Source organism: Microtus pennsylvanicus, chromosome 4, assembly GCF_037038515.1.
Source record: "Microtus pennsylvanicus isolate mMicPen1 chromosome 4, mMicPen1.hap1, whole genome shotgun sequence".
Lineage (NCBI taxonomy): Eukaryota > Metazoa > Chordata > Mammalia > Rodentia > Cricetidae > Microtus > Microtus pennsylvanicus.
Window position 1 is genome coordinate 9,961,722 of NC_134582.1, and position 25,499 is coordinate 9,987,220.

At 50.7% G+C, this 25,499-nt stretch overlaps 1 protein-coding gene across 1 annotated transcript in view; it reads left to right on the top strand.

Moving 5' to 3' along the window:
• The first annotated feature begins 4,935 nt into the window (after positions 1–4,935).
• Ark2c (arkadia (RNF111) C-terminal like ring finger ubiquitin ligase 2C) overlaps positions 4,936–25,499 on the top strand; it is a 98,553-nt gene continuing 77,989 nt past the window's right edge. Inside the window, exon 1 of the mRNA XM_075968222.1 lies at positions 4,936–5,334. Within this exon, the coding sequence (XP_075824337.1) occupies positions 5,274–5,334 (61 nt within the window). The 5' untranslated portion in view covers positions 4,936–5,273. The remainder of the gene's footprint in view (positions 5,335–25,499) is intronic.

Genomic DNA, 25,499 nt, shown 5'->3' on the forward strand with positions numbered 1-25,499 from the left:
ATGTCCCATTGCCTTTCTTTTGCTGATAATGGCAGTCAATCGAGGTAACTGCCTGGAAGTATGACGTCATGTGGGTGACACTATAAATTCCTTCTTCATTATTTCCTATTAAATCCACATCTTAGCAGCCTGCAGTCAGGAGAGGAAAGGGAAGGTTCTAGCCTCTCTCCAAAAGGAGCGGTGTCCTCTGAGAAATCCACCCCAAGACATCTCTGAGTTGCACTGCTAGGGACTTAAGGATCTTTAGCGTCTCATCTGGACAGTCAGGGGCTAGGATCATTTCCTTGTGGCACTGGAGAGGGGCACTGTACACGTGGGGACTTGGCTAGAGCGGAACTACCTCATTCTGCTCCAGCATTTGCTGGCACCCAAGCTCTGTTGTGACTGCGTGCGGAGTACGAATGGGGAATCCGGTCCCGTCTGTTCTTACGCGTAGCTCAGCCCAGCCTATCAGATCAGCCTGCACACAGAGCTACATCCCAAATGGCTGAGGGTCCCCTCCACCTCCCTCGCCTTCCTCCCCGGCCCCCAGCCCCCCAGCACCTCCTCTTTCTTTCTTTGAAATTCCTTCTGAGACTTGACCCCAGTGTCAAATCAAGCTTCTCAGCCTGTTCAGATGGATCCAAACTTTAAGGTCTTCATCTCAGCCTGACCCACTAAGAGAATTTCTTGATTATTCAATCCCACCACACCCTCTCCCTGGCCTGTGTGAGAGGTTCTTCTTGACCACTTCTTTTTCTTTTCTTCACATAGCCCTGATGGTCCTGGAACTTGCTTTGTAGACCAGGCTGGCCTCACATGTACTGAAATCCGCCTGCCTCTGCCTCCCAAGAACTGGGATTAAAGGCATGCATCACCACTGCCTGGAGATTCTTGAGTTTATGACCTGACCCTCAGGAGTTGAGGCGCTTTCTGCAGCTGACTGCCTCTATAAGCCCAATCATGCTCAACACGGGGGCACCAGTCTGAGGGGCAGGAGAGTGTTCACTCAGAGAAGTACCACTGCTTTGTGCAGACTTTGATACCAGCACGGCATGGAGATGAGGAGGGGATTTTTCATCATTAGGCTCGGACATTTTTCTATCTCCTTGACTCCTGTGGTGGACTGTTTTCATCTGTGGATTCAAGAGCAACGATTGTTCACAGCTTGGATCAGTGCTGGGCTCTGTGTTAGCTTTGCATCTCTGTGAAAAATACTTGAGAAAACCAACCAAAGATCAATTCTGGCTGCAGTGCTTTAGGGCCCAGAATAAGACGGAGCATCATGGGGATGAGCGTGGAGGGGTAGAGTAGTGGGGATCGCCTCACAGTATCCAGAAAGCAAACCGAGAGGAAGGGGCCAGGGGCCAGGTTCACCCTTGCAATAGTCTCCCTCCCCCTAGACCCCTCCTTTTAATAGTGCACACAGCTACAGATTAATCTATTGATTAGGAAATGCCTTTGTTCAATTACTGCTCAGTAACTCCCCCAGCTGAAGACCAAACCTCAACACATGAGCCACTGGGAATATTTTGTATCCAAACCGAACAAGCTCTGAGGCTGTTCTCAAAACAGATGCTCTAGGCTCCAGAAACATGTTGAGCTGTAGAAATTATTTTTTTCCGTGGGTGGCCACAGTGGAGCAGGAAGAGAGGACTGGAAGTGTGGGTCTGGGACAAAAGATAGCATTGACTCTGTTCAATCTCTGCCTTTTCTCTATAAATTAATTAATTTTATGTGTATGGGTATTTTGCTTGCATGTAAGTCTGTGTACCACGTGCATGTCGGGTGCCTGCAGAGGCCAGAAGAGGGAATCAGATCTCAGATGACAGAGTGTTGTGAGGTACCAGGTCAGCTCTGGTAATCAAAGCCAAGTCCTCTGGAAGAGCAGCACATGCCCTTAACCAGAGCCTTCTCTCTGCAGCCCTCATTTATTTGTTTTTGCTGTCATGGGGATTGGCTTTAGGATCACATGCATGTCAGGGAGGGGCTTTGCCACTGGGCTGGACCCCTGTCCCTGACACTGCTGCCTCTAAAGGACCATGTTTTCCGTCTTAGCTCAGCAAGTACAAACGGGCCTTCACTGTTTGTTTCGTAGACTTGCTGAGACTCACGCTAAGCCTGCAAGCAAGCAGTGCATGACTTTGGGCGATGGAAGGAAACAATCTGAGAAGAAGCTACCGCCTTTCCTCAAGAAGTAGAAAATGTTCACAGAACCATTTCATAATGGGAATATGCTTTAGTGGACTTTCAGTAGATTTTAACTAATGGGAGGGAGAGTTGAAAACACTTATCCCAACATTATGGGTTTAAAAACGAGAGAGAAATGAGTTATACCTAGACTCTACCTAAGGAGCTATGGGTTCAGGCTCTAACTCAGCCGGGAATGATGGCTGCCTTGTTCACACTCTGTCTCTGAGCCCGTTTCCTCATCTATAAAGCCTATGTGGGCAAAATAACAACCACGCTTCATTCTTGGAGCCCTATTGCATTTATGCTTTTGTATTCCTCTGCATTATTTTCAGTTACTCCTCATGGCAAACCCATGGTGATGTAGATGTGTGGCAGGAGATATTGTGCCCATTTAGACACTTGGGTATGTTGAGGCTGAGAACTATTAGATGCTGAGTCAAGGTTTTGTTAACATTGAAACTCCTCTTCCTACTCCACAATAGTTCCTTCTTCACAGACCTGTGCTGTGGTGGATGTTGGTATAAGGAGCAGCGGGCACTTGGTGCTTGAATTCAAAGTATGCAGTTCTTAGGTGTAGTCATGATTGCTGCTCTGTCATTGATTACTTTTGCCTGCTGGACCCTGAATGCATTAAACAGGCAGTCATAAGTGGTACTGGATGGAAGAAGGTGATGGGTCAGGAGAGAAGGACAGGTTGGAGAAAAAGCCTGTGTACTCTCCTGGCCCCAATACACTCGCTCAGATTAATTCTAGGGCAAAGCTGCCGTCTTTACCCCCATTTTCCAGACCTAGGGTTGAAAATTTGTCAGAGTCAGGTCGGGAAGCCAGTCAGGCAATCTGGTGTCAGAGTTTGCACTCTTACCACACTGATGCCAAGACTGAACTAGATAATAAGAACCCCTGTGAGCTGCTGTAACTGAATGTGTGATTAAAAACAAAATGCCTCCCTAAGGCTAGCAACTTGACATTGGAGCGGACATAATGTATGTTGTTGTAGTACTGACGAGTAGGTTTTATTATTTTTTTAATGCAGTATGTGGCAAGATCTGCAAAACCTTGCCTTCTAGGACTAAAGAATGCCGGGCCCAGGAGTTTAGTCAGTTTATGGTTCAGCCAATGCAGGGGGCCATGTTCTATAATAATGGAAAACTGGGAACAAGTCAGTAGCCTAAGTAACTCATGACTAAGTAATTTCGTACCACACTCACTAGCTGGACTATTAAAGGGCAGGAAAACGAGCCACGTGTTTAAATGTAAAAATATGTAGATTATGACAACAGCGGGAACATTTGCACGTGCACGTGGCAGGCAAGGCCTGGAGGAGGACAGAGGAAATTCTCGTAGTTCGGGGTTGGTTAAAGTCTTTGTTCTTGGACTTTTTTAGTGGTGGCATGTTTAACAGATAACAAAACAGGACAGAATGGCTGGCAGGCTCGCTTGAGGTGATTACGTGAGGGCGGGGCATGGGGCTTTGCTAGGTTTCCCTGACTGCCTTCATCCGCAGTTCGCTGGGGCTCGCCAGTCTCAGGAATGTCCGAGGACATTTTGCTGGAGTCCTTTCAACTGCTCCGCTAGCTCCTACCCCTCTCCAGGGTAGCTACCTCCCTTTCAGAGCATGCACCCGGTGGCGCGTCTGTGGCTCGCAGTGGTAGTGAGGCTCAATGGGATTTCCTCTTGGCACTACTGAGGCATTCTGGGCTTTGGGGTTTGAGTTCTCAAGCTTGTGTGCACCAGCTCTCAGTGCCGTGACTGAGCACAGATGGATGTCCTGAGTGGGGTGAGATTCCTTCCACTTGCATATGTGGTTTCCCAGCTAGTCCATACTAGATGAATTAAAGTAGTCACTGGCTTTGCTATGGACTGGGAAGCCTTCACTCTGTCTTTCTACCAGGTAGGCCAAATGTGCTGGAGGCAGTCTGGGCTGTCTACTCTGTCTACAGAGTTTTAGAAGGTGTTTTGATATCCACATATCTAGCTGGCTGGCCAAGGGTCACACATGACATGGTACCTGGGCTTTCACGTGCAAATCTGCACCTATTTGCCTGTGAATGTGGAAGTGGGCGTGCCTGTGAAATGGCTGGAGATGCCCGGAGTCAGAGCAGGTGAAAGGTGAAGGCAGCTTGGGTTTCTGGACAGTGTGTTATTGCACTGGTCGTGTGCACATCTCAGGGAATGTGTGCTTTTCAGTTAAGCAAATTTTGGGGAGCTTTGTGCTCTGCAAGAGCAAGATTGCAGTGTGTCGGGCAGAGAGCTAGGAGTGTGCAGTCTTACCCGCGACTGCATTGTGTGTCCCCATCTGTGTGTCTTTGGGAATGCGTTTTCGGCACGCATCCTGCTTTCACAAGGCATTTGTTCGTTGTTGTGTGCAAATGTGTCTGTGCGGCAGTACCCGGGTGCTGTTTGAGGCTGCTTGCTGGCTTTCCAGCTTCACTTGCGCCTGCAGTCAGGCTCTGCACGTGCGCCAGCCTCTGTGCGCACGTCCCCGAGTGACCCGTGTGCGGTGCCCGGGGACCTCTGGGTCGTGTGCACTCGCTGCCTGTCACGGCGCTGACGAACGCACCTCCACATGTCCGAGAGCACGTCTCCCGGCGTGTGCATGCTCCGTGTGCACGCAGCCCGTGTGTGTGTGTGTGTGTGTGTGTGTGTGTGTGCAGAGCGCCGTGCGCTGCGGCCGGAGGACCGCGCCAGGCTCCACGCGCCCCGCGGCCGTCCCCCCTCCCCCGCGCGCACCGCAGCGGGCCCCGCGATTGGCCGCCCGCTCCTCTAGCCGTCACCTCCTCCCCCGCCCCGCGCGCCCGCGGTCCCCGCTGTCCCCCGCGGTTCCGGCGAGGCCGCGCCGCGCTGCGCTCCGCTCCCATTGGCTGCGCGCGCCTTTGTGTGGCGGCAGCTGCGGCCCCAGCGCCTTTGAATGTCGAGAGGGGCCGGGAAGGGAGCCTTTCCATGGGCCATCTGTCTCCCCGCCAGCCGCCGCCCCGCCGCCTGCGCCCCGCGCTCCGCCTCCCGCCCCGGCGGCTCCCGCAGCCCCGCCGCCCGCGCCCCGGAGCCGCGCCACAAAGGGCCCGCGCGCAGCCGCCGCCGCCGCCGCCGCGCGAGGAGCCAGGATGGTCCTGGTCCACGTCGGCTATCTCGTGCTTCCAGTGTTTGGCTCTGTGCGAAACAGAGGTATCGCTTTTTCCTTTCGGGGGTCTGCTTCCTTCCGAGCGCGGATCGCCGCAGGCACCGGGCGGGGGCGGGGGCGGGCGCGGCGGGCGGGGGCGCAGGCACAGCCGCCGGGCGAGGCAAGCAGTGCTACTTCCCACCCCTTTCTGGGGAGACCCCCGAGTGTGGGGTGGCACCCTCGCGGGAGCTTTTATAGTGAAGTTAGGGTTTGGTGAATTTGGGTCCCTTCTTCCCCAGCCCCATATTTTTTTATTATTATTTGCGGCGGACGTGGTTCCTCCAAATCACAGCCCCTTCCCCTACCTAGCCCTGTGTGACCGAAGGGAGATGCATGCTCTGTGTGTGTGTGTGTGTGTGTGTGTGTGTGTGTGTGTGTGTGTGTGTGTGTGGAGAGAGAGAGAGAGAGAGAGAGAGAGAGAGAGAGAGAGAGAGAGAGAGAGAGAGAGATGGTGGTGGTGGTGGTGGTGGTGAATAGATTTAATTTTCTGTGATTTGCTTTTTTTTTTTAAAGGGCATATGTGTGTTTCGTTCTGTTTTGTAATTTTTATTTTGGGAGCCTTAAGGCCAATGGCCAGTGAGCTGGGATCAGCCCTATCCCATGCTCCAAGCTCTTCCCTCTCATGGGTACTTATACCTTCTTGTCCCTTCCTTTTCTCTCATTTAATCCTTTTTTTCCATTGCCCTTATTCTGTGGCCCTGCATACCTCCCTCCCCGCAACTGTCTTTGTATGACAGTTGCAGTTACAGGTTCAAAATGCTTGTATGTATGCGTGTGCATGTGTCTGTGTGTGTATGCATGTATACATGTGTGCGCGCGTGCTTACGCGCTTCGGAAATCAGACGTGCGCTGCCTTGCACCCCTGGGCCCGTCCGGAGCGGGTTGTCTGTTTCTTGGGTGTTGAGCTGTGAGTGAGAATGAGGTGGGAAGCTGCCCCACGCCAGGCCTTAGCCCGGGGCAGGGGTTGACCAAGCAGCAGGCTGGCGATGTCTTTGTTTTTAACTGTGGTATATGGGGTGTGTTTGCACGGTCCCCTTTCCCACACCCCCTTTTCCTTACATTCCCCTGCAACAATAGCTTGGTTTCCCCCTATCTTCCCCCCACTCCACATTTCTTCCATTTTCTTTTAATCAAAATTCCCACCACCCAAAGCAAATCTGAGATACATCAATTCATTTTTTCCCCTTCTTTTTGTATTCTGCCTCTGGACTCACATTTCTCTTGGAAATGTTTCTTCTCTCCCACTCCACGTTTGCATAAATTCCCACTGGCTGAGCACCCCCTCCCTCTCCAAGAATGATGTCTTTCCTTCGCGGATCCCCTCTGGTCTTCCGAGTCAGAGCGGGGGAGGGGGTCGTAGAGCCAGCGCTTTAGTGCGCCCCAGGGGCCAGACTGCACCAGGCTAGGAAAGCCCAGCCCTCTTTCATTCAAACTGTCCCCAACCCCACGCCTCTCCCCAGAAACCTAAAGGCAAGGTTGGTCCCGTAGGCCTGTTTGAACTGCAGTTTTTTTTGTGTGTGATGATAGAATGATGACATTCTGCATTTATCAAATCTTTTTTTTTCTTCATTGTGTAGCTCAGTGAATGGTCAACTCGCTGCTGTGTGCGCTGTGACCCTTCTGCCTCCGCATTTAGCTGTATTGTGACACCCTCTTAACCATTTCCTGTCTCCATCCGAGGAAGGCATTGCTATTTAAGCGGCAGTATCCCCTATCTCAGGCCAGTGTGGTGATGGTTGGGGGCGAGTAGGAGGTCAGACTAGATCATGAAATGCCACCCCACCTCCCCAATACACAATTATCTCTTATTACTTGGCATTTCCTCTTAAAACGGGTGTGGAACATTACACTCGGCAGAAATTCAAAAATGATTAAGAAGGGTGTTGAGCCTGAAAGTATAATTATCCTGATTAAATCATTATCATCCTCATTAATACCACCAATCTCTAAATACCATTGCAGCATGCTGGTTCCAGGTTTTGAAATTCAAATTGTTCAGCTGCCTTTAAAATTTATTTTTAATAACCCTCCCCTCCACCAACAAAACCAATTCTGCCCCGTCAGAATTGCAATGGCAAACTTTCACGGTAAACACACCCACTGGAAATTTTAGGGTCTGAGGGGTGAGTTGGGCTGTGGGTAAAATTCAGCACAATGTGCTAAGAGCTCATGACCTTCTGATAGAGGATACTAATGCTTAATTCAAAGGTCCTAAACCACAATTTTCTTGTAAAACTATTAGATAGTCTGCTAGCTGAAGCCTGTTCTTTGAGTTTCCATTGTAGTAGTATAGGCCATTCCAGAATAGATGTAGAGAAATAACCATTTTTGTATCTTCATCTTGTTTAGCTGAGTACATTGCACTGTAAATCCCTGTTAAGTGGATTCCTTTTGCCTTGGCTTGGAGGCTGTAGCAGCCCATTTTCCACTTGTCTGGGTGACCATCAGCTGGCCTCCTGGCAGCACCCAGGCATAAAATTTAGTTGGAGGCAAAATTTATTAAATATATAAAAGAAAATCTATGATGAGAATGACAGTTGCTGCTATTTCAGCCTCTGAAAAAATTGGTGCACCAAGGTCCCTGGCTTAAGGGCAGCCACCGTGGCCATAGGGTCCTAATTGTTTAATTGTACAATGTCAAGAGCATCTTTGGACATCTGCCCTGGCCCTCAGGGCTGCCCCTTTAACAGCCGGCTCCCTCTGCTGCCTGGCCAGCCAGACCTGCTTGAAAACGGAGAACAGCAGCAGTCATGAAAAAGAAGAAGGCGCCTACTTTGAGGGCCCTTCCAAAATAGTCATAAGTAGCCTCCCCAGAACGCTGTTTGGCAATCTGAACAGAAAAAGAAAAGCACAAAAACAAAACAAAATAACGCAAAACAAAACAAAAACCTCAGCAAAATGGTTTTCCATTAAACAGGGGTAGCGTGTTCCGCTGTGCTGAATTACTTCCTGTTCTTATTTTGTGGGTAATTTTTTATGTATCAAATATCCTTTTGGTTGTGTATCTTTTCACCTTTTCTTGTACTAAAACTAAAGCATGATCTGTATTTTTTTACATCCCCCAGTTGACAATGTACAGCGCTCGGTTAGAGACGTTCCCCTGCTGAACCGTACTGTGGTCGTGTAGCCCGGCCATCTGCTCATTGTACGCTGCTTTTGTTCTGTTACCCTTCCGAAGCATGGTGGGCCCAGCCTTTTCTTTTTCTTTCTTTTTTTTTCTTTTTTTCTTTTTTTTTTTTGTATCGTGTGCATGACGACATTGTTACACACAGAATCCACTAATACTAATATACAATCTCAATAAAGAACTAGTTTTCCTATATTAACCTAGTGTGCTTTTTCTCTTGCTGTTTTCCCATTTATTGTCGTCCCCTGCTGTTTAGAACCTCCTTGCTTCTCTGTCCTCAACCTCGCCCACCCACCACCCCCACCTCCCATTGTAAGATTTGAGTGAATGCCTTTTCTTTTACTTTCCTTTTTTTCTTTCCTCTCTCTCGCCCTCTTTTCCTTTCCCCTTTTTGTGGTATAGATATGGTGACTCTAATCTCATGTAGCCCATATCTTATAACAATAGAAGCCTGGGGCCATGGGAAGGGTCAGTTGTCACACTGAAACAGCCCAACTGCATAGAGATCCTCTATCTTTGGCCACCTGTGTCCTCAATACCATCCACTTGGCATCTTAGTGTCCAAGCTACAAGGCATTGGAAAGAAAGGAGAAATCACACTGGGGCTGAGAAAAGGGGTACTGTACTTAACTAGCAATCTTGTAGTATTGACTCACCTGAAAAACCCATTTTGAGTTGTGTTTTAACTTTTTGTTCACTGTCTCATTGATTTACTGTCCTTATAAATCATTCTGGGGGTGACACGTGACATGTAGCTGAAGCCATGATCCAAAGTGCTAAAACATCCCTCTCTGTGTGTATTGACATCCTGGAGACCTACAATTGTAAGTTTGTCATTTGGATCCCTGGTAAGGAAGATGCTTGGGACAGAAGCCCCTGAGGTCCCTCCCCATCCCAGGGCTGTCAGCCCCACCTGGGACTGTTGGAATAAGAATCTGGTCTTTCTGTGGGCTGTGAGCCAGTTAAAGCTGATTATAGCCTGCTAGCCTGACAGCTGCTTCATCTGTGGCCCCAGGGCCTCTCTGGGGAGAAAGCAAACCAGATCTGGCCATTGTCTCAGACTGTGTGCTCCGTGGAGTGGGGGTTGGGAGGTCAGGAGGAAAGTCAGGACCTGTGTCCAAATTGAATCGCAAGAACCCTTCCAAGTGTCTTTACCCCCTTCCTATAATTGCTCTGGAAAAGCCAACAGAGAGTGTTTTCCCCGCCCCCCAGAGTGGAACCCAAATTCAAGCGTTTGTCAATTACATCTATTCAGTTTCAGCCCAGAACAAGCCTTGTTAAATGAGGCGTTTTAGACACCAGAGGAAATCAGTTGATTAAAGAAATTCATGGTTCCTTCAAGGGGTCATCATTTTGAGGCCGTTTCTCTTGGCGGATGTTCTCAGTCCGTGCTTTCTAGGCAGTCTCGGGGCGGGCCTCAGTCCCCTCAGGGAGGATGGCCTGCTACCTCACTGCTGCCTGACCACAGCGCTTCCTTGCCTTCTTTGTGGCCTCGAGAGACACTCCCCACCCCCGAGAGCTGCCCTCTTGGCTCTGGCTCTTTGTTCTTTTCTTCCCAGCCTGGGTGGAAAAGCTGAAGTGATTTACTGTGACACATGGACACACACGGATGTTCTTGGCGGAGGCTTGTGCTATGTGGTGTGTGTAAAGGGAGACATGCAGGTCTACAAGGCCAGACCCTTGAAGGGCTTCTGGGTTTTCTTTAATTGATTTTCTTTTGGTTTATTTGAGACCTAAGTTGGGTAAAGCAAAATAACACTTCCATCCAACCTCAGTAACAATTAAAACAAACTGGGTGGCCACTTTTCATTTCTCCCTAAAGATAGATCAATATTAATCAACTCTAATATTTTATTTTTTTTAAGTTAATATTCAGTATTTCAGAATTCTCCAGCTAGCAGTACATCTCAAGGATAGTTTTCAATAATCCAAAATAGTACAGAATGCAATTGGCTTAATGGCCTTTGTGCCTTAGCAATACCCACGACCTGGGTTATCAGAACTAAATATCTAACGTGTTCCGAAGAATTCTCCCCCAACTTAAGACCCAATGGCTACAAAGTCAATGCACGCTGTCTTTATTCTCTCAGCCATCCATCCGCTGTAGGCACACTGACTTCAGGATCTTGCACAAGTCGCCTGTAAATGGATCAGGTACCCCACGGCCCCCTAGAAGTTGGAGTATCGCTCTTGTTCCAGTTTTCTCTGGATTTCTCTTCTGACCAGCATTTGATAAGCCCCACTAGTTAACAAGTCTTCTTAAGTAAAAATTGCCCACAAAGCAACAAATACTATTGTACTTTCCAGATGGAGGGGGAAGGCCGCCCAGACTGGTACTCATGTGTGCAGATGCCAGCCCAGCAACCTCTTTTTCCATTTTCTCACCTTCCTTTCCCCATGTCCTTTTTCTCTTTAAATAAACATCTTGAAGTTTCTCTTTGGAACTTCAATGGCTTCCTTGGGAGGCGAAGCCACGGCTTTGGGCTGAATCTGGTGTTAGGTGGAGGCCAGAAGACAATCGGCTCTTGACTCTCACCCATGACTGTGGGTGTCTCAGTTCTATTCGGGCCACAGCTGCCCAGATGTCTAGAATACTTTCACATTAGTTTCTCCATGGATGTAAATAGCTTTCAAAAAACTCCCGGCTTAGCATAGTGTGAAGCAAATTAGCGTCAGCTTCTGGTATGGTTCAGCCACACCGGGGCTCTCCCTCGGAGCGGCTTGGGTCAGGTGATTGACGAAGCGCTGGCAATGCCTGTTCCTCATGTGTTCACCCATCCAACCCACCACTCGCTTACTTGTTCATTCATTTGAGTTAATGAATATTCATTAGATACCTGCTTGGACCAAACACTGCACTAAGAGGTGCCAAAGAGAGACCCACTAAGACTTAGGCTCCCCGAGACATCTGAGCAGATGGCCCACAGGGGTGGCAGAGTGGCCTCAGTTGGAGTAGTCTAGAACTTGAGTCCTGGCTGTCTTGACCTGGAAGGGGAATTTAGGGACCGTTATGAGCATCATCTGGATAATGACCATCTTAAAACCTACCTCCTAGGGTGTGTAAAAACTATGCAAATGTAGTATGTGCACATGGGTGATGACGGAGAGACCTGTGTGGAACTGTTGCTTTCTACAGTTTCATCATGGCCCTGTGTTTGAACAAGTCTCTCTAAGTCCTAACTCCAGGGCTGCATAGCACAAGGTCTCTAGAATGTAGAACCTAGTCTGGAAGGGGGAGACCAGTTTCTGAGGCCTTTGGGATAGATGGTCTTGCTTCTTTGGCCACTGGAACTCACGAGACAAACAGAGGTGTTCATGCAACTTATTCTGAAACCGGTGTCTGAGAGCTGATACTAAGGGACTGAGGCCAGGGGGAGGCCATGCAGCCTTCTAGGTGTGCTAAAGGACTGAGAGGAAGGCTTCCATCATGGGCCTTGCCATGAAGAGGGGGATGACCAGGATCAAGTCGATGTGGAGGACCGAGAGACAGTAGGTCTTCAGTGTGTCTTGGACAGTGTAAGATCACAAAGACAGAGACAAGGGGAACAGCCAGCTTTGGGGAACTATGAGCAGCCCAGCATGTGGACAAACATGGAATTCGGCAGAGGGAAGGGGACTTTGACAATGTCTGGGAGCAGAGACCTCTGGGATTCTTTTGTAGTCTTAGCGGGAGCAGGACACAAGCTTCACTAGTAAGAGTTGCCCATACTGTCTTGATGCTCTCTCCACATCTGGACAGGTATCCCCTATCCACTAGGCTCGCCCTGTGAGCTGCCTGTCTCAAAACCTCAGCTCCTCTGGCAGCTGTGCCAGTCTGTCCAGATGTCACAGTCTGAAGTTTCAACCCTTAAGGAAAGAGACTCCAGAGCATCTGAATGCCAGGGCCCTAGCTGGGTTTGCAGAGAGGTGAGGGAGAAGAAGCTAGAAGGAACCAATCTTGGGGAATAAAGTTGGAGAATCAAAGGCTTGGGTGTGGCAATGAGACCAAGAAGGGGTGTGTGTTTCATGTGAGGTGTAAGCTCAGGGTTGGTCCATTGTCATCTCATTTCCTCCAGGTATAACTATAGCCTGTGACGAGAAATTGAGAACCTGGAAGGAAATTGAGGCCCAAAGTGCCAAAAGCCTTTGCCACCCTTTCCTTGTTGATACAAGTGATTGATCCAAGGTGGCCACCCAGTCTTGATCCCCCTGTGTCTTCTGTAGTTTGTAGACTGTCTGGAACCTCTTCCACCCCACCGCCACCCCTAACACTGAGGTAAGCATATGCAAGGAGTATTTGCTTGGCGTTTGTATCTGTTAGGAGCAACTCCAGAAAGCCAGGCTCCGAGTCCATATGGAGATGTCAGGCTACGAGGAGGTTTCTGTTCTCAGCAGGGAGCCAGTGTCCCCACAAGGGAACTGCAATACAGGGTTAGAATGCCTGGAGGACTGTCCCCATGACTCCAGCTGGGAGCTGTGTCCTGGGATGGTAAGTTCTTTACCTTTAGATGCTTACCCAGAGGCAGCTGCCAGAGGTCTGAGAGGTGCAGCCTGTGCCCTGATTTCCACAGACAGACGAGCGATGCCTCTCACGCCGGGAGTCTGTGTTGCAGTGTTTCTTAGAGCACCTTGGCGGCATCACAGAGGACATGCGTTACATCACAGAGATGACGGAATCCGGATCTGGAAAGTCTAGAAAGTAAAGTGAGGGCATTCACTCTGGTGTGATCCAGTGAGCATGTGCACGTGATGCCTTCCACATCCATACTGGTGTAATCCAGTGAGCACATGCACGTGATGCCTTCCACATCCATACTGGTGTAATCCAGTGAGCACATGCACGTGATGCCTTCCACATCCATACTGGTGTAATCCAGTGAGCACATGCACGTGATGCCTTCCACACTCACCCTGGTGTGATCCAGTGAGCATGTGCAGGAGACGCCTTCCAAACTCACCCTGGAGTGATCCAGTGAGCACGTGCAGGAGACGCCTTCCAATTTTTTTTTTCAAGACAGGGTTTCTCTGTAGCTTTGGAGCCTGCCCTGGAACTTACTCTGTAGACCAGGCTGACCTCGAACTCAAAGAGATCCACCCACCTCTGCCTCCTGAGTGCTGGGATTAAAGGCGTGCATCACCACTGCCTGGCTCCTTCCCGATTACCTGTATATGCACTTGGTGTGCGCCTAGAGTTGGCATATAAACAATGTATGTCTCTAGTACTGGAGATGGAATCAGGTCTCATGCATACGAGGCAAGTGTTCACTCTTGAGTTCATCCCGGCCTTTAAAAATTCCACCCCCCTATTTTTTTGCTTTTTGTTTTTAAAGTTTTGAGAGTCTTCCCAAGTTGTCTAGACCAGCCTCAAACTTCCTGCCTCAGAGTATAGCTGGGACTGGAGGCTTTCACCACTAGACCCAGCTACACTCTCCATTTTTATTTAACATCGTAACATGAGCAGCTCCGCAGTTTTCTATGCTGTCCTCAGAGGCATTCACTTTTAGGGACTGTGTAACATTTCCCTAGAAACGTTCCTGGTGCACCACGTGTGTCATGAACTGCGTGCCTCTCCAGGTCGGCCCACCGCAGTTAAGGGTTACTGTGGGAGTCCCTGCCCTCTACCACGCCCTTCTGTCTTCACGCTCGATGAGGGTACAGGCGAGGGGCTAGAGCTGGGATAAACTCAGCAGCAGCCCAGGGACTGGTCCTTCTTCCGCCAGGAGGGAGCATGTCTTCCCATCAGTTCTGGGACTCTGCTCAGCAGATGGCGACTCGGGAGTTTGTGCTTTCTGGGGTCTGTCACATGAAGCACGCAGAAAAGCCAGCCAGAGGCAAGAGTAATATAAAGGCCCTTGTAGAGCTCAGTGGAAGCAGCCCTGGCTTCCTCTCTGTCACTTACCGCCCTGTGAGCCTGGCCAAAGCTGAGGCCTCTCCGACTTCACTTCCTGTCTGCCAAGGAGATAATTGGCGTAATTACCCTTCCTGCTCTAAAAAGCCATGATTTCCTCTTGGTGTGAACTTGCACTTCCTCTGCCCTTTTTGCCTTTTCTCTGGGAGGCAGCCACTTGTGCCTTGGCACCTGGTGGGTAAGTGCCCTTCTGTTGGCAGGTTACAGGGTGCTGCAGGCAGGGAAGGAGTGGTGCTGGGCAGGAGGCGACTTTCCTTGAAACATGAATGAGGTGTGCTGCCTAGGGCATGGTCTCTTGGGCATGGCGATGCCAACATGTGCTTCCTAATGCTTAGGGCTGGCCTCCCCAGTTCAGGAGAGGAAGTGTCAGAGATGAGGTGGAGGGGCAGGAGCCTCAGACTGGAGGGAGCAAGGCTCAGCTAGCACCTGTCTCGAGGATGGAAGAAACCTGAACAGCGGCTGCTTCTCTCCCCTCTGATGCAGGAGCTGAGGGTTTGCCTTGCTCCCTCTCTCACCAGACAGCTCAAGTTGCTCTAGTTTTCCTCCTCAGCTTCCAGAATCCCCCTTTGCCCCCTTCCTGAGAACTCGGGGCACCTTCTGGGCTGCCTGCCTTTCTGGCCCACCCCTATCCCAGAGCGACAGCTTTGGCTCCTGAGCTCTGTGGGAACATGGATTAATGTGACCTTTCCCACTCTGGGCTGTCCTAACCAAAAGACCTCAGCCTACTTGACAGGGCGCATTCCCTGGAGTGAAAAGCCCCAAGTCCTCCCACTACCTGTCTCTTTACCGCGGAAGTCTTGGCCCTCTGACCAGAGCTGAATGAAGAAGGCCCTGTTCCCCAGAAAGAGGAGAGAGATGGAAGACAGGTCTGGACATCTCACATCTCCCTGTACTACTGTTTTCATCCCACAACCCAAACTGTATCCAGCTTCTGCCAGGGGAGGGTGACCACAAGGGTGTGGGGACAGGCCTCAGTCTTGGCCCAGTCAGCGCTCCCCAGAGCCCCTCACCTTGGATGCCAGAGTGAGCAAGCGACAGCCTAGGCCTCACCTTGTGGGCAGAGGAAGAAGTCAGCCCAGGTCAGGAGGGAGGCACCCTGCGCTAGGGAACTGAGGGATGCTGCAGTGGCCCCGCTGCAGGGTGTTGCCTGCTGCAGAACCGCAGGGGACGGATGCATGGGTGAGAAGATAGGCCAGCCGCAGTGCGAGGCCCTCGGCTTGGGTGCCGACCTGGGGTGGTGCTTCTTCTGGAGGGTCCCCCAGCCTCCCCAGAGAGATACGGGAGCAAGCCAAAACAGACAGGACAAGAGGCAAGAGGGGTGACAGAGACCAGCTCCATTGTTGCTGCCCTCAGGCTCCCCCAACAGGGGCATTTATCAATTCCATGGATTCCAGGTCTGTGGGCCCCCTGGCAAGTGGGTGTCTGCCTCTAGACAGCAGGGAATCTAGATATGTGCTTGGAAGAACCCAGAACTCTGAGTCTGGGGCCAGAAAAGGGCCTGGAGTTAAGGCGGGGCAAACTGCAGTTTCCAGTTCTGAATTTGTAGAAAAAGTGATTTTTAGATAGATTAAGCAAGGAATTCTACCTTACATGAACTTGAGGGAAAAGCTAGAATTTTGCAGTATATCCATTCTAGGCCATGCCCGATTGTGGGGTTGCATCATGCCCCTTCTAAATGGGAGCGCTTAAGGGGACGAATACTTGGTTGACCCAAGGCCTCATCTTTCCTGTGCTGGAGACCCCAGCTATCTAGTGGCTGGAGGTGGGACTCTGTTCTCCAAAGTCCCCGTAAGGATGAGAGCCAGGTCTTTTGACTCTGAGGGCCAGTGGGCTCTTGGGTCTTGACCTAAGACGGTGTAGAAGTGCCACACATCCCCTCCCTCTAGGTGGGGCAGTTGAGGGCGGCTCTAGGGAAGATGGGCCTGAGTGAGTCTTGAAGACAACAGGGCTGTAACTGGGCCGAAGGGGTCAGAGCTTGAGGATGAATCCACGGTTGGGACCTGAGAGAGGCCTCCTGAGGAGACAGTGGGAGCTGTCCCTGGTGCCCTGAGATATCTAAAGGACTCTCTTCTTCCTTTGGTAAAATACATATCGCATAACATTTGCCTTTTAAATCAGCGGTATTACATATACCCACACACAGTTTGTGCAGCCCTCACTGTTTGCTGTCTCCAAGCCTTTCTAATCACGGCAAACTAAGGTTTCTTTAGTTTTTCTCAATTCCCAGGTAGGGCTGGGGCTACATTTGCTGAGTGTCCTTCAGAAAGGCATGGTGTAGTGGTGGTGGTGTGTGTCTGTGGGGGCGGGGGTAGGAGAGAGCAGAAGAGAGGGACACACACACACACACACACACACACACACACACACACACAGTGATAGCAAAGAATGCATAGCTATTGCCCTCAGGTAATCTGGCTTACTATTTGCCAGTAGGGCAACTTGGTTGTCTTCTCTGAATCTTGCTGTCCCCTTCTGAAAAGTTGGGATAGAGTTGCTTTAATCCCAGCATCATGAGAAGACAGACGCCAACTATGATGCCTATAGAGTGTGAGATGCGCAAAGGCCTGGAAGTACTTAGCCAAAGATGGTCATTTTCTGAGCCTCACCGGTGTGCTCCCTGCCCTCCTGCAAGCACTGCCTGCCTGTCGGGGTCAGAAACGGTCCCGAGGATACTGGGAGGTCCGTATGGGATCTAGGCAGACAGGAAACGGCCAGGCTTGGCGCATGTAGCTTACTTGTCTAAGCAGTTAATGAGCCTCCATTTTGGGTTGTGGGTGGCAGAGACACAGATGGCCCTTAGCCACAGCCTCCCTGGGGACACCTCTGAACACCCCTGAAGCGGGTAGAGAATGCATCACCAGACTCCATAACCAGAACTAAGCCCGTGGTCTGTCTGGGCATCAGCGGACCAGTCTTTTGCCACATGGGATGGGGAGAGGCCACACAACCCCACAGAAGTCTGGGGGTCCTCTAAGGGAGGGAGGTCTGGATTCTGTAGCTGTCAGGCCAGTTCTGGCCCCACCCCGCCCGCCATGGGCCCATATCCAATCCAAGAGGTAAATGTCAGAGTCCTGTGGCTGTCACCTCTGTCTGAGTTTTCTTTTTCTGGAGTATTGGGTCCCCCTCGCCTCATCGTCATCCCACCCATTCCACCCACTTCCTCCTGCCTTCCTGCTGGTCCTGTCATTTCTGCTGTCTCTCTGCTTCCTCTCCTGTCCCTCCCCTCTGCTGGTCTGAACCTGCCCCAGTGCCCTGGTGGGGGCTTCCCTGACTTCAGAAGAGCCGGGTGAGGGGTGACGGGATGTCCGAGGTCTCCTGTGGTCAACCCTTCCGGGCCATTGGTTCTAGTCTCTGACGATAGGGTTCTCATTCTCGCCTGCCACGATGATGTAAGCTGGGGATGTCCTGCACCTGCGGTGAGGCCTGGTGTGCAGCAGGACGCCTCACAGTTACATGTGGCTGCCGGCTGGGAGTTGCCATGTGCAGACATCCTCTGCTGCCTCCTACCACCTTGAATATGGTAAGAAGAAGAAAGTTGAGCCTCCACACATTCATCTGTGAAATGGGAACCATCACAGCGACCTCCCAATAGGTCATAAGGTTATAAGGAGGCCCTGATTAAGTAGGTGTGAGTTTGTTCAACTCATCTAGCAGATGCACACTGAGCACAGGTCTCTGCCTTCGGCCCAGGACCCCATGCCAGGTTCTAGGGACAGAAAGATGGCATCAACACAAGAGCATCAGCAGACATCCGTGTAATGTTCACTCTGTGCCCATGCGTGGTCCCAGTCCCTTACCTGCCCTGAAGAAATTGAACTCTGTGGGAAACGGTTCTCTGAGTCTGGGGAGGAGATGATGGGGGAGGAGGTGCTGAGGCTGAACAAGGGTTAAAGGATGCTCCTTGAGCTGGCCGGGGGTGGGGGTTCATGCTGCAGGGAAGGCAGGGATGGCGGGGCAGGAGCTCTGTTGAGAGTGAGGTGACTTGGGCCTTCGCCAGTCCTCACAGTCAACCCTAACAGACAGAACAACATTGCCTGGTGCCCAGGGATCAAGCATCCATAGTCTACTCCGAGCCCAGGCTTGTGAGCGAGGTGTTGTTCTAGAAGACCATGACAACACACAAGGATCTCCGCAGTCTCCCAGAAAGCAGTGATGGGCGGTGCTCTCATTAAAGGGTTAGCTAGCATGCTTCTAGGGCATGGGGACTGGGAGGAGGAGAAGCAGTGGTGTGTGTCCTAGAGACTTCTAGAAGACGTAGATGGGAGTGAACTTGACATAGGAGCTTGGAGTGCAGTCTCATGCCTTTCTACCAGATGCCAGGGCCCTTTACTGCTAAGTGGCTTTCCCGTGGGAAGGTTACAGATGCTCACAGTCCTGCAGGGTTGTAATATGCCCCTGGCATGAAGAGTTTAATCTTGTGTTCATTCGGAGCTTGGCAAGGGCCTGCCATAAGAAGAGATCTTTGGTTTTCCTTCACTAACATTTCCCAAACTGTCCAACCACAGACATTTGTGTTCTGTATGTGCGCACATATGTGAATCAGGGTGTATGACTTCTAGAAACATCCATTAAACTTGATGTCTGCAACACGACATGGGAAGGATTAGCCTGGGAACCCAGGTCAAGGCTGGTCAAAGGCAGCTTCCCCATATTGAAGGGGGGCGGTGTGTTGACTGGGGACACCTGGATCTTCCTCTAAGTCCTTAGGACTATTTGAGTCTATTCCAGTTGAAATAACAAACACAGAAGTTCATTTCTTATTGTTCTGGAACCTTGGAAGTCCCGGATCTAGATGTCAACAGATTTGGGGCGTGGAGAGGGTCCACTTCCCGACAGCTGTCTGTTTACTGTGACTTCACATGGATGAAGAAGGAGGATCTCTCTTGTTTGAGTCATGCGCACTTAGCACTTACTGCTTCCGTGTGTGCATGCACACATACACGTTATTCACAGGAACTCAAGCTTTAGTGTCTTGTCACTGGGTTTTCGCCTTCTTTTCTCCCACCTGTCCCCTGAGCCCCATGATACCCTCACACTGCCATCACCAAATTCCCAAGATAACTATCGCAACATAGAGACAGAAGTCATTAGGTTCATCTCCAGGCCTAGCCAGGCTGACTGTGCTAATGAACCCAGGCTAGCCTCAGAGCGTGGATGTACATACCTATTTAATCACTGTCCTCAGGGCTCTGCTGCCTCCACGAACCCTTGTGAAACACAGGTGGAGAGAGGAGGCCACCGCCTCCAAACATGGTGGCCTTGCTGATTTGGTGTGGTCTCTATCATTTTTGGTAAAGCGGACATCCCAAGGGCCCTGAGTGACGGTGAGTGGCCTGGGAGGGCACCCGGAGAAGGCGGATCTTGAGCTGGGACAGAGTGGGAGAAAGGAGGCACTGGGGTGTAGACAGCACACAGAGGGCACTGGGAAGAGTTACTGGTTGTCCCGGTCCTAAGGTTTGAGCATCAGGTATGGGCACAGTCCACGGAGGTTGAACCATGGCTGGTGTTTCCCCTATTGCCCCAGGCATTGGTCCTGACCCCGGCTGAGGTGGCCACTCACCTCTGCCACCCCTGCTGTGGAGTCCAAGAGGCTGGATGATACTAATGCTGCTGCCTTGTTTTATGAAGTGCCCTAACGAGCCGGAGAGCCAGACACACTCAGTCTTCTTTACTGCCGCTATGATTTCTCCAACATCGAGATTAATTTGATGATAGCTGTTTATAAGCTCTTCCATCATCAGATGTGCCCGGTACCTGGGAGGAGAGGAAGACTGGGTTAAGTTTGTGAGCATCCTTCCAGGTCTCTCTGTGCACGAGCCCCAGCCATCAATCATGGCTGACGCTGGTACCACTGAGACCAGAGGGCGGGAGCTCCTGCTAGGCAAACCCCAGCACTCACGTGCCAAGGAGAAGTCCTGGCAGGCAGACTGCTCTGCAGATAGATCAGGACAGGCAGGGACACTCCGCCATCCATGCTGGGAGGGAGACCCTGGGGAGGGTGTCATCTGGCTGGGAAATTTCACTTTCGTGAACCTACACTCTGTAAGAATCATCTGGAAGCTTGCTAAAATGAACTGCACACATTCCAGATCTTTCTCTGGGAAATGCAGGCTCCCACATGCCTGTCCCCAGTCAGGCTTGGCCTGTGGCGGTGACTCTGTAGAACTGAGCAAAATGTAAGATGGCGATCATGACGTGCCTAGCCCAGGACTGGTATAAATAGACCCTTGTCTTGGTTACTTCTCTGTTGCTGTAACCAAGGCAGCTTTTCTGTTGCTAGGAAGAGATGCCATGACTAAAAAACTTATAAGAGAGTTTATTGGGACTCATGGCTCTAGAAGATTAGAGTCTATGATCACGGAAGGGAGCATGGCAACGGGCAGCCAGGCAGCCATGGGGCTGGGGCAGTGGTTGAGGGCTTACATCCTTATCCACAGGTGCTAGGCAAGGGGGAGGGCATGGTGTGGGTTTTTGAAACCTCAAAGCCCACCCCCAGTAACACATCTATTTCAACAATGCCAGGCCTAATCCTTCCACCAAGTGAATACCAAACATTCAAATATATATGCCTGTGGGGGCCATTCTCATCCAAACCACCACAACCCTCACCAGAACTACCCACAATGCTTCAGTTTTCTGAACTGAGTAATGGGATGGAATTGTGATATTTCCCTTGGGTTGATGGAGTTCATAGGAGGTGCCTGGCACAGTGTCCGGGTCCTGGGTCAGTCTCTTCAGTGTGAGCCAAGGCATGAAACCTCCCAAGCCAGCTGTTGGGAGAGTGAAGTGAGATCCATTTTGTTTTTTTAGCCAGTTCATGGTCCTGGGCCTCACTGCTCTTCTGTGTCTCTGTCTGTAGATGAAAGTGAGGGAAGTGTTCTGGGAGAGAGTGAGGATGACAGGCCCAGGGCCCAGCTACTGAAAGGTGGAAAGCCAGGACTCTCGCTTCTTAGGGCTGTGCCTACCACCCAGCTCTTCTCTTTTCTGAGGAAATGAGGCTGCACTCGGGAAGAGACAGGTAGACACAAGAGGCCCATGGTGAGAGTTCAGACATCTGAGCCTGGGACCTGGAATAGCAAGGTGGGTGGCTTGGTTGGGTTCCAGGTCATTCTGTCTCCTAGTCCACCAGAACGTAGCTCTCGGGGTTTGTAGACTGGGAAAGCCCTAGAGATATTTGCCCCCCCTTACCCTTCACTTTCTGGGAGGGGAAGGGACTTGGACAAGGTCCTTCACCAGGCAGAGACACAGAAGAGCAGGAATCTCAAAGTCATCCTGAACCCTGCATCTCTCCCTTTTTGTCTGCTCACAACTATAGATTATTATGTTCTGTTGGTGTTTTCCTCCATGCTGTGGTTCAGAGAGGGGCATATGTATCGGCAGAAGTACCACCAGTGGAGGAGGGCAGCCTCTGGAGGGGAGGGGTGGTAAAGGAGGAGATGGTGGTGGAGGAGGAGGTGGAGGAGAAGGTGGTGGAGGAGAAGGTGGTGAAGGAGGAGGAGGAGGAGGTGGTGGTGGTGGTGGTGGTGGTGGTGGTGGTGGTGGAGGTGAGTTTTTCAAGGTCAGGAATTGTGAGCCTGAGCTCAAATGCCAGCTCCAAAGCTCACTGGTGCATGCTGAAGGGCAGGTGTGGAAAAGCCAGACACAGTTTCCAGGGTTAGGGTGGAGGAGCTCGTGTAGCCCACAAACTTCAACAATCGTGTCCTCCTTGTAATGAAGCTAAGGTTCCCACTATATGTGTTAGCTTTTATGACTAATTTTTATTTATGATAAACAGCTGAGAAACCACGTAAAGGAGGGGAGCTCTATGTTGGCAGTTGCATTCTGTGCTGGGCTGGCTCTGCTGTTTCAGGGCTACGATGAAGCGAGACATCCTGGTAAATGGGCATAGCTCACCTCAGAAGCAGAGGGAGAGTCAGGAAGGGGCCTGGGCCAAACAGAAGCTTCACAGGTTGGCATTCCTCCACCCAGGCCTCACCTCCAGTATGCCACTGAGGAAGAAAGTCATCAATGGGTTAATTCACCAATCCTCACTTCTCAAGAACACCATCTAGAAACCAAGTCTCCAACACATGGGCTCTGTGGGGTGGGAGGTAGGGCGCTTCATAGCCACACCATAACACAGAAGATGTGACAAGCAGAAAGCCGCGTGGAACAGGCACATGTCACTTCTCAAACCATCAGTGCTATTGGCAGGAAGGTGATGTACTCTTCCGTCTTACAGGCTCCATGGGGAAAACCCTTATGAGAGACTTGATGTCAGTTGGACTACTTTCTGGGTCTCTACCTGGTCCTCTTTGGGGTTTTCAAAGAACATCTCACTACCGTTAGCTGTCATATGATCCGAAAGCACATACACGTTCACACCTCACATCTTAGGAACGGACTATGCTTTCTCATGATGGTGCACCCTAGTTTAATTTCCTCCTGGAAGTCTTTCAGTGGTTCATAAGACATGGTGAAACCGAGGGCCTTCTAGGGTTGATGCCATTTGATATCCGTAAACAAAGCTTTGGGAACCACAGAATTCTCAAACATGGGTTTTAAGACATAGGTTTCTTTCTTACCTTAGTCGTTTTCCTCTGTCACACTTGTGACACATGTAACTTAATTCAGGCTGCCCCTCCGTCATGCTTGTGGCATGTGTAGTTTACTTAAGCGCTCGAAGGGATGAACACATCCAAGTAGGTCAGAAGTCAGAGGATTAGGAGGTAAAGTTCCAGAGTCCCCAGAAGGCCAACCTGGTTCTCTTCTCTCATGGCCCAAGGATGCACACACCTCCTCTTTCTTCTTTACAGTGTAGCCCCCAAGGAGAGTCTCAGAAGATATGTGATGTTAAGAAGGCTTGAAGAGGAAACACAAACCCCAGAATTAATTCCAGAAAAATCACTAGCTTCAGCCCTCCTCCCCACAGACCAGTCACCGAGTCCCCTTCCTGTGCCTGGATGAAGTCAGGACACCAATCTCCCCCATACAGATGATCTAAAAGGATGCTGTCCCCTCCTTGTTTCTTGTTCCCCCAGCAACCATGATCTCTAAGTATCTTGGAATGGCTTAGGTCCCTGTTGTCCCTGGCTCCCTGGCTGCCCCCTCCGTTTCTCTACCCCTCGGGTGTTGAGTTGCCTAGTCCTTTCCCAGATTCAGCTCTGCACACACGGCCAAAGTCTCGCATGGCTCACTGTGCCCGCAGAACAGCCCCACCTAAATACCCAGATTGGTCTTGCCACATTGGGTCCACTACCGCCGTAGGTGACGGTGACGGTGACAGTGATGACTGTGATGATCTAGAGGGCTCAGCAGTGAGTTGAGTGACCGCTGCTGGCCCAGGCACTTGTCGAATTCTTCCTCAGCACAATCTCAGTGGCTCTTAGCTCTGGGCCTCTTAACCACTTAACCACTACCGTAGTTTAACCACCAGTGGCCCATGGTCCAAATTTCCATCCCTCTTTGTAGCGTCTGGACTATTATGTGTACTATGGTCCTGTAGTGCTTGTACTATGTGTACTACGGTACTACGCCTGAATTGTACTGTGGGAAGGTTGGTGAGTCGGAAAGGGGCTGGAGATTGAAACTCACACACACACACACACACACACACACACACACACACAGAGAGAGAGAGAGAGAGAGAGAGAGAGAGAGAGAGAGAGAGAGAGAGAGGTAAAACCAAGAATTACCCAAGAATGCCCCCTTTATTGTATTCCAGGGCAGCTTATATAGGGCTCCCCTTGACTAATGGCCACGCCCTAACTCTCATCTGCAAACCCTCCAGAAACCACTCCCCTGCCATCAGGAACTCCTGAGGGTCTTGTGCTCAGAGCAGCTGCAAAACAAGTTGCTTGCTCAGAACAGGCATAGGAAAACAAGTTGTTAAGTTGTTTACTCTAGCAGGCAGGGGTCATAGGAAATTCAGGGTCTGGGGGTCCACAGTCCACAACAACCCTTATTATTGTTTTTATTTATTACTGAAGTGTTTACTAAGGCCCTACTCTGTCAGGAACTCTGCAGAATCTGACAAAGATACTGCCTTATGAATGCCCACACATTCAATACATTCATTCATTCATTCGTTCATTCATTCCCTCGCTCACTCGCACATTCTTCCAAAGTCCATTGCCGCCTCTGCCCCACTCCTGGCATGCTCTGGTGCCAAGGATGCCGCCGTGAGTAGTCCCGACTTGGTGGAATTGGTTCTCTATTAGAGAAGATGACAGTAGACAGGTCAGTAGTGTATCAGAGGTCACGCGTGCGACTGTGCAAAATGACCCAGGTGAGGGGGATGTGGTGCCGGTGAGGAGGTGGAGAGAGGAACTTGCCCTGTGTGCCATGCAGGGCAGATCTTATTCCTTGATGCTATGTTTGCCAGTGCCCTCAAGTTTCGGGAGCCCTGTGGACATCAACCATGAGCCTTGGGTTCTGTCTGACATTATGTGGCTAGCCTGGACACTTCAGAGGGTAGTGTCATCAGCCTTCCACACCAGTCAGTTCCATATCCAAGGATTCAGCCACTCACTTCTGGCCACAGAAATCTAGAAAATGTCTTGTTTCTGTATTGAACACAGACGTTTCTTTCTTGCCCCTCTTCCCCCGAACTACGCAGTTGAACAACTGCTGACACAGCAAATTTGCGTTTATTGCTGTTATAATCCAGAGGGATTGAAGGCGCATGGGGGATGTGCATGGGTTATATGCAGCTACTATGCCACTTATTCAGGGACTTGACCACCGTTGGGGTTGGGAATCTGGATCTCAATTCCTAAGCGTCACTAAGAGTCAATATGAAGGACGGCCATACTCACCTGAGCACACACCGAGTCAGACCCCGTGAAGCCTCCATGAGTCCTGCCTGAGACACCAGCCACTCACACTAGGGCCGAGGGGTTCCAGGCCTCTACACCCTATCCCTCTCCAGGCTCTTCTCTAAGTCCTTGCCATGGGCTTTTTTCCCTCTTTTTATCTCTTTTAACCACATGTGTGGCCTCTTCTCTATAACTCCCTGCACCAGGTCTAGACCTTGGTCACTTGTAGTCATGGTGCCGGTGACAGGATTCACAGCACGGAAAAGCAGGGACTCCAGAGGGTGTGGGGGTGTCCTCCAGAGTGGCAGAGCCTCCGAGAAGTAGCCGCTGCTCCAGCTGCTGTGCCGGGGTCTGACTCCC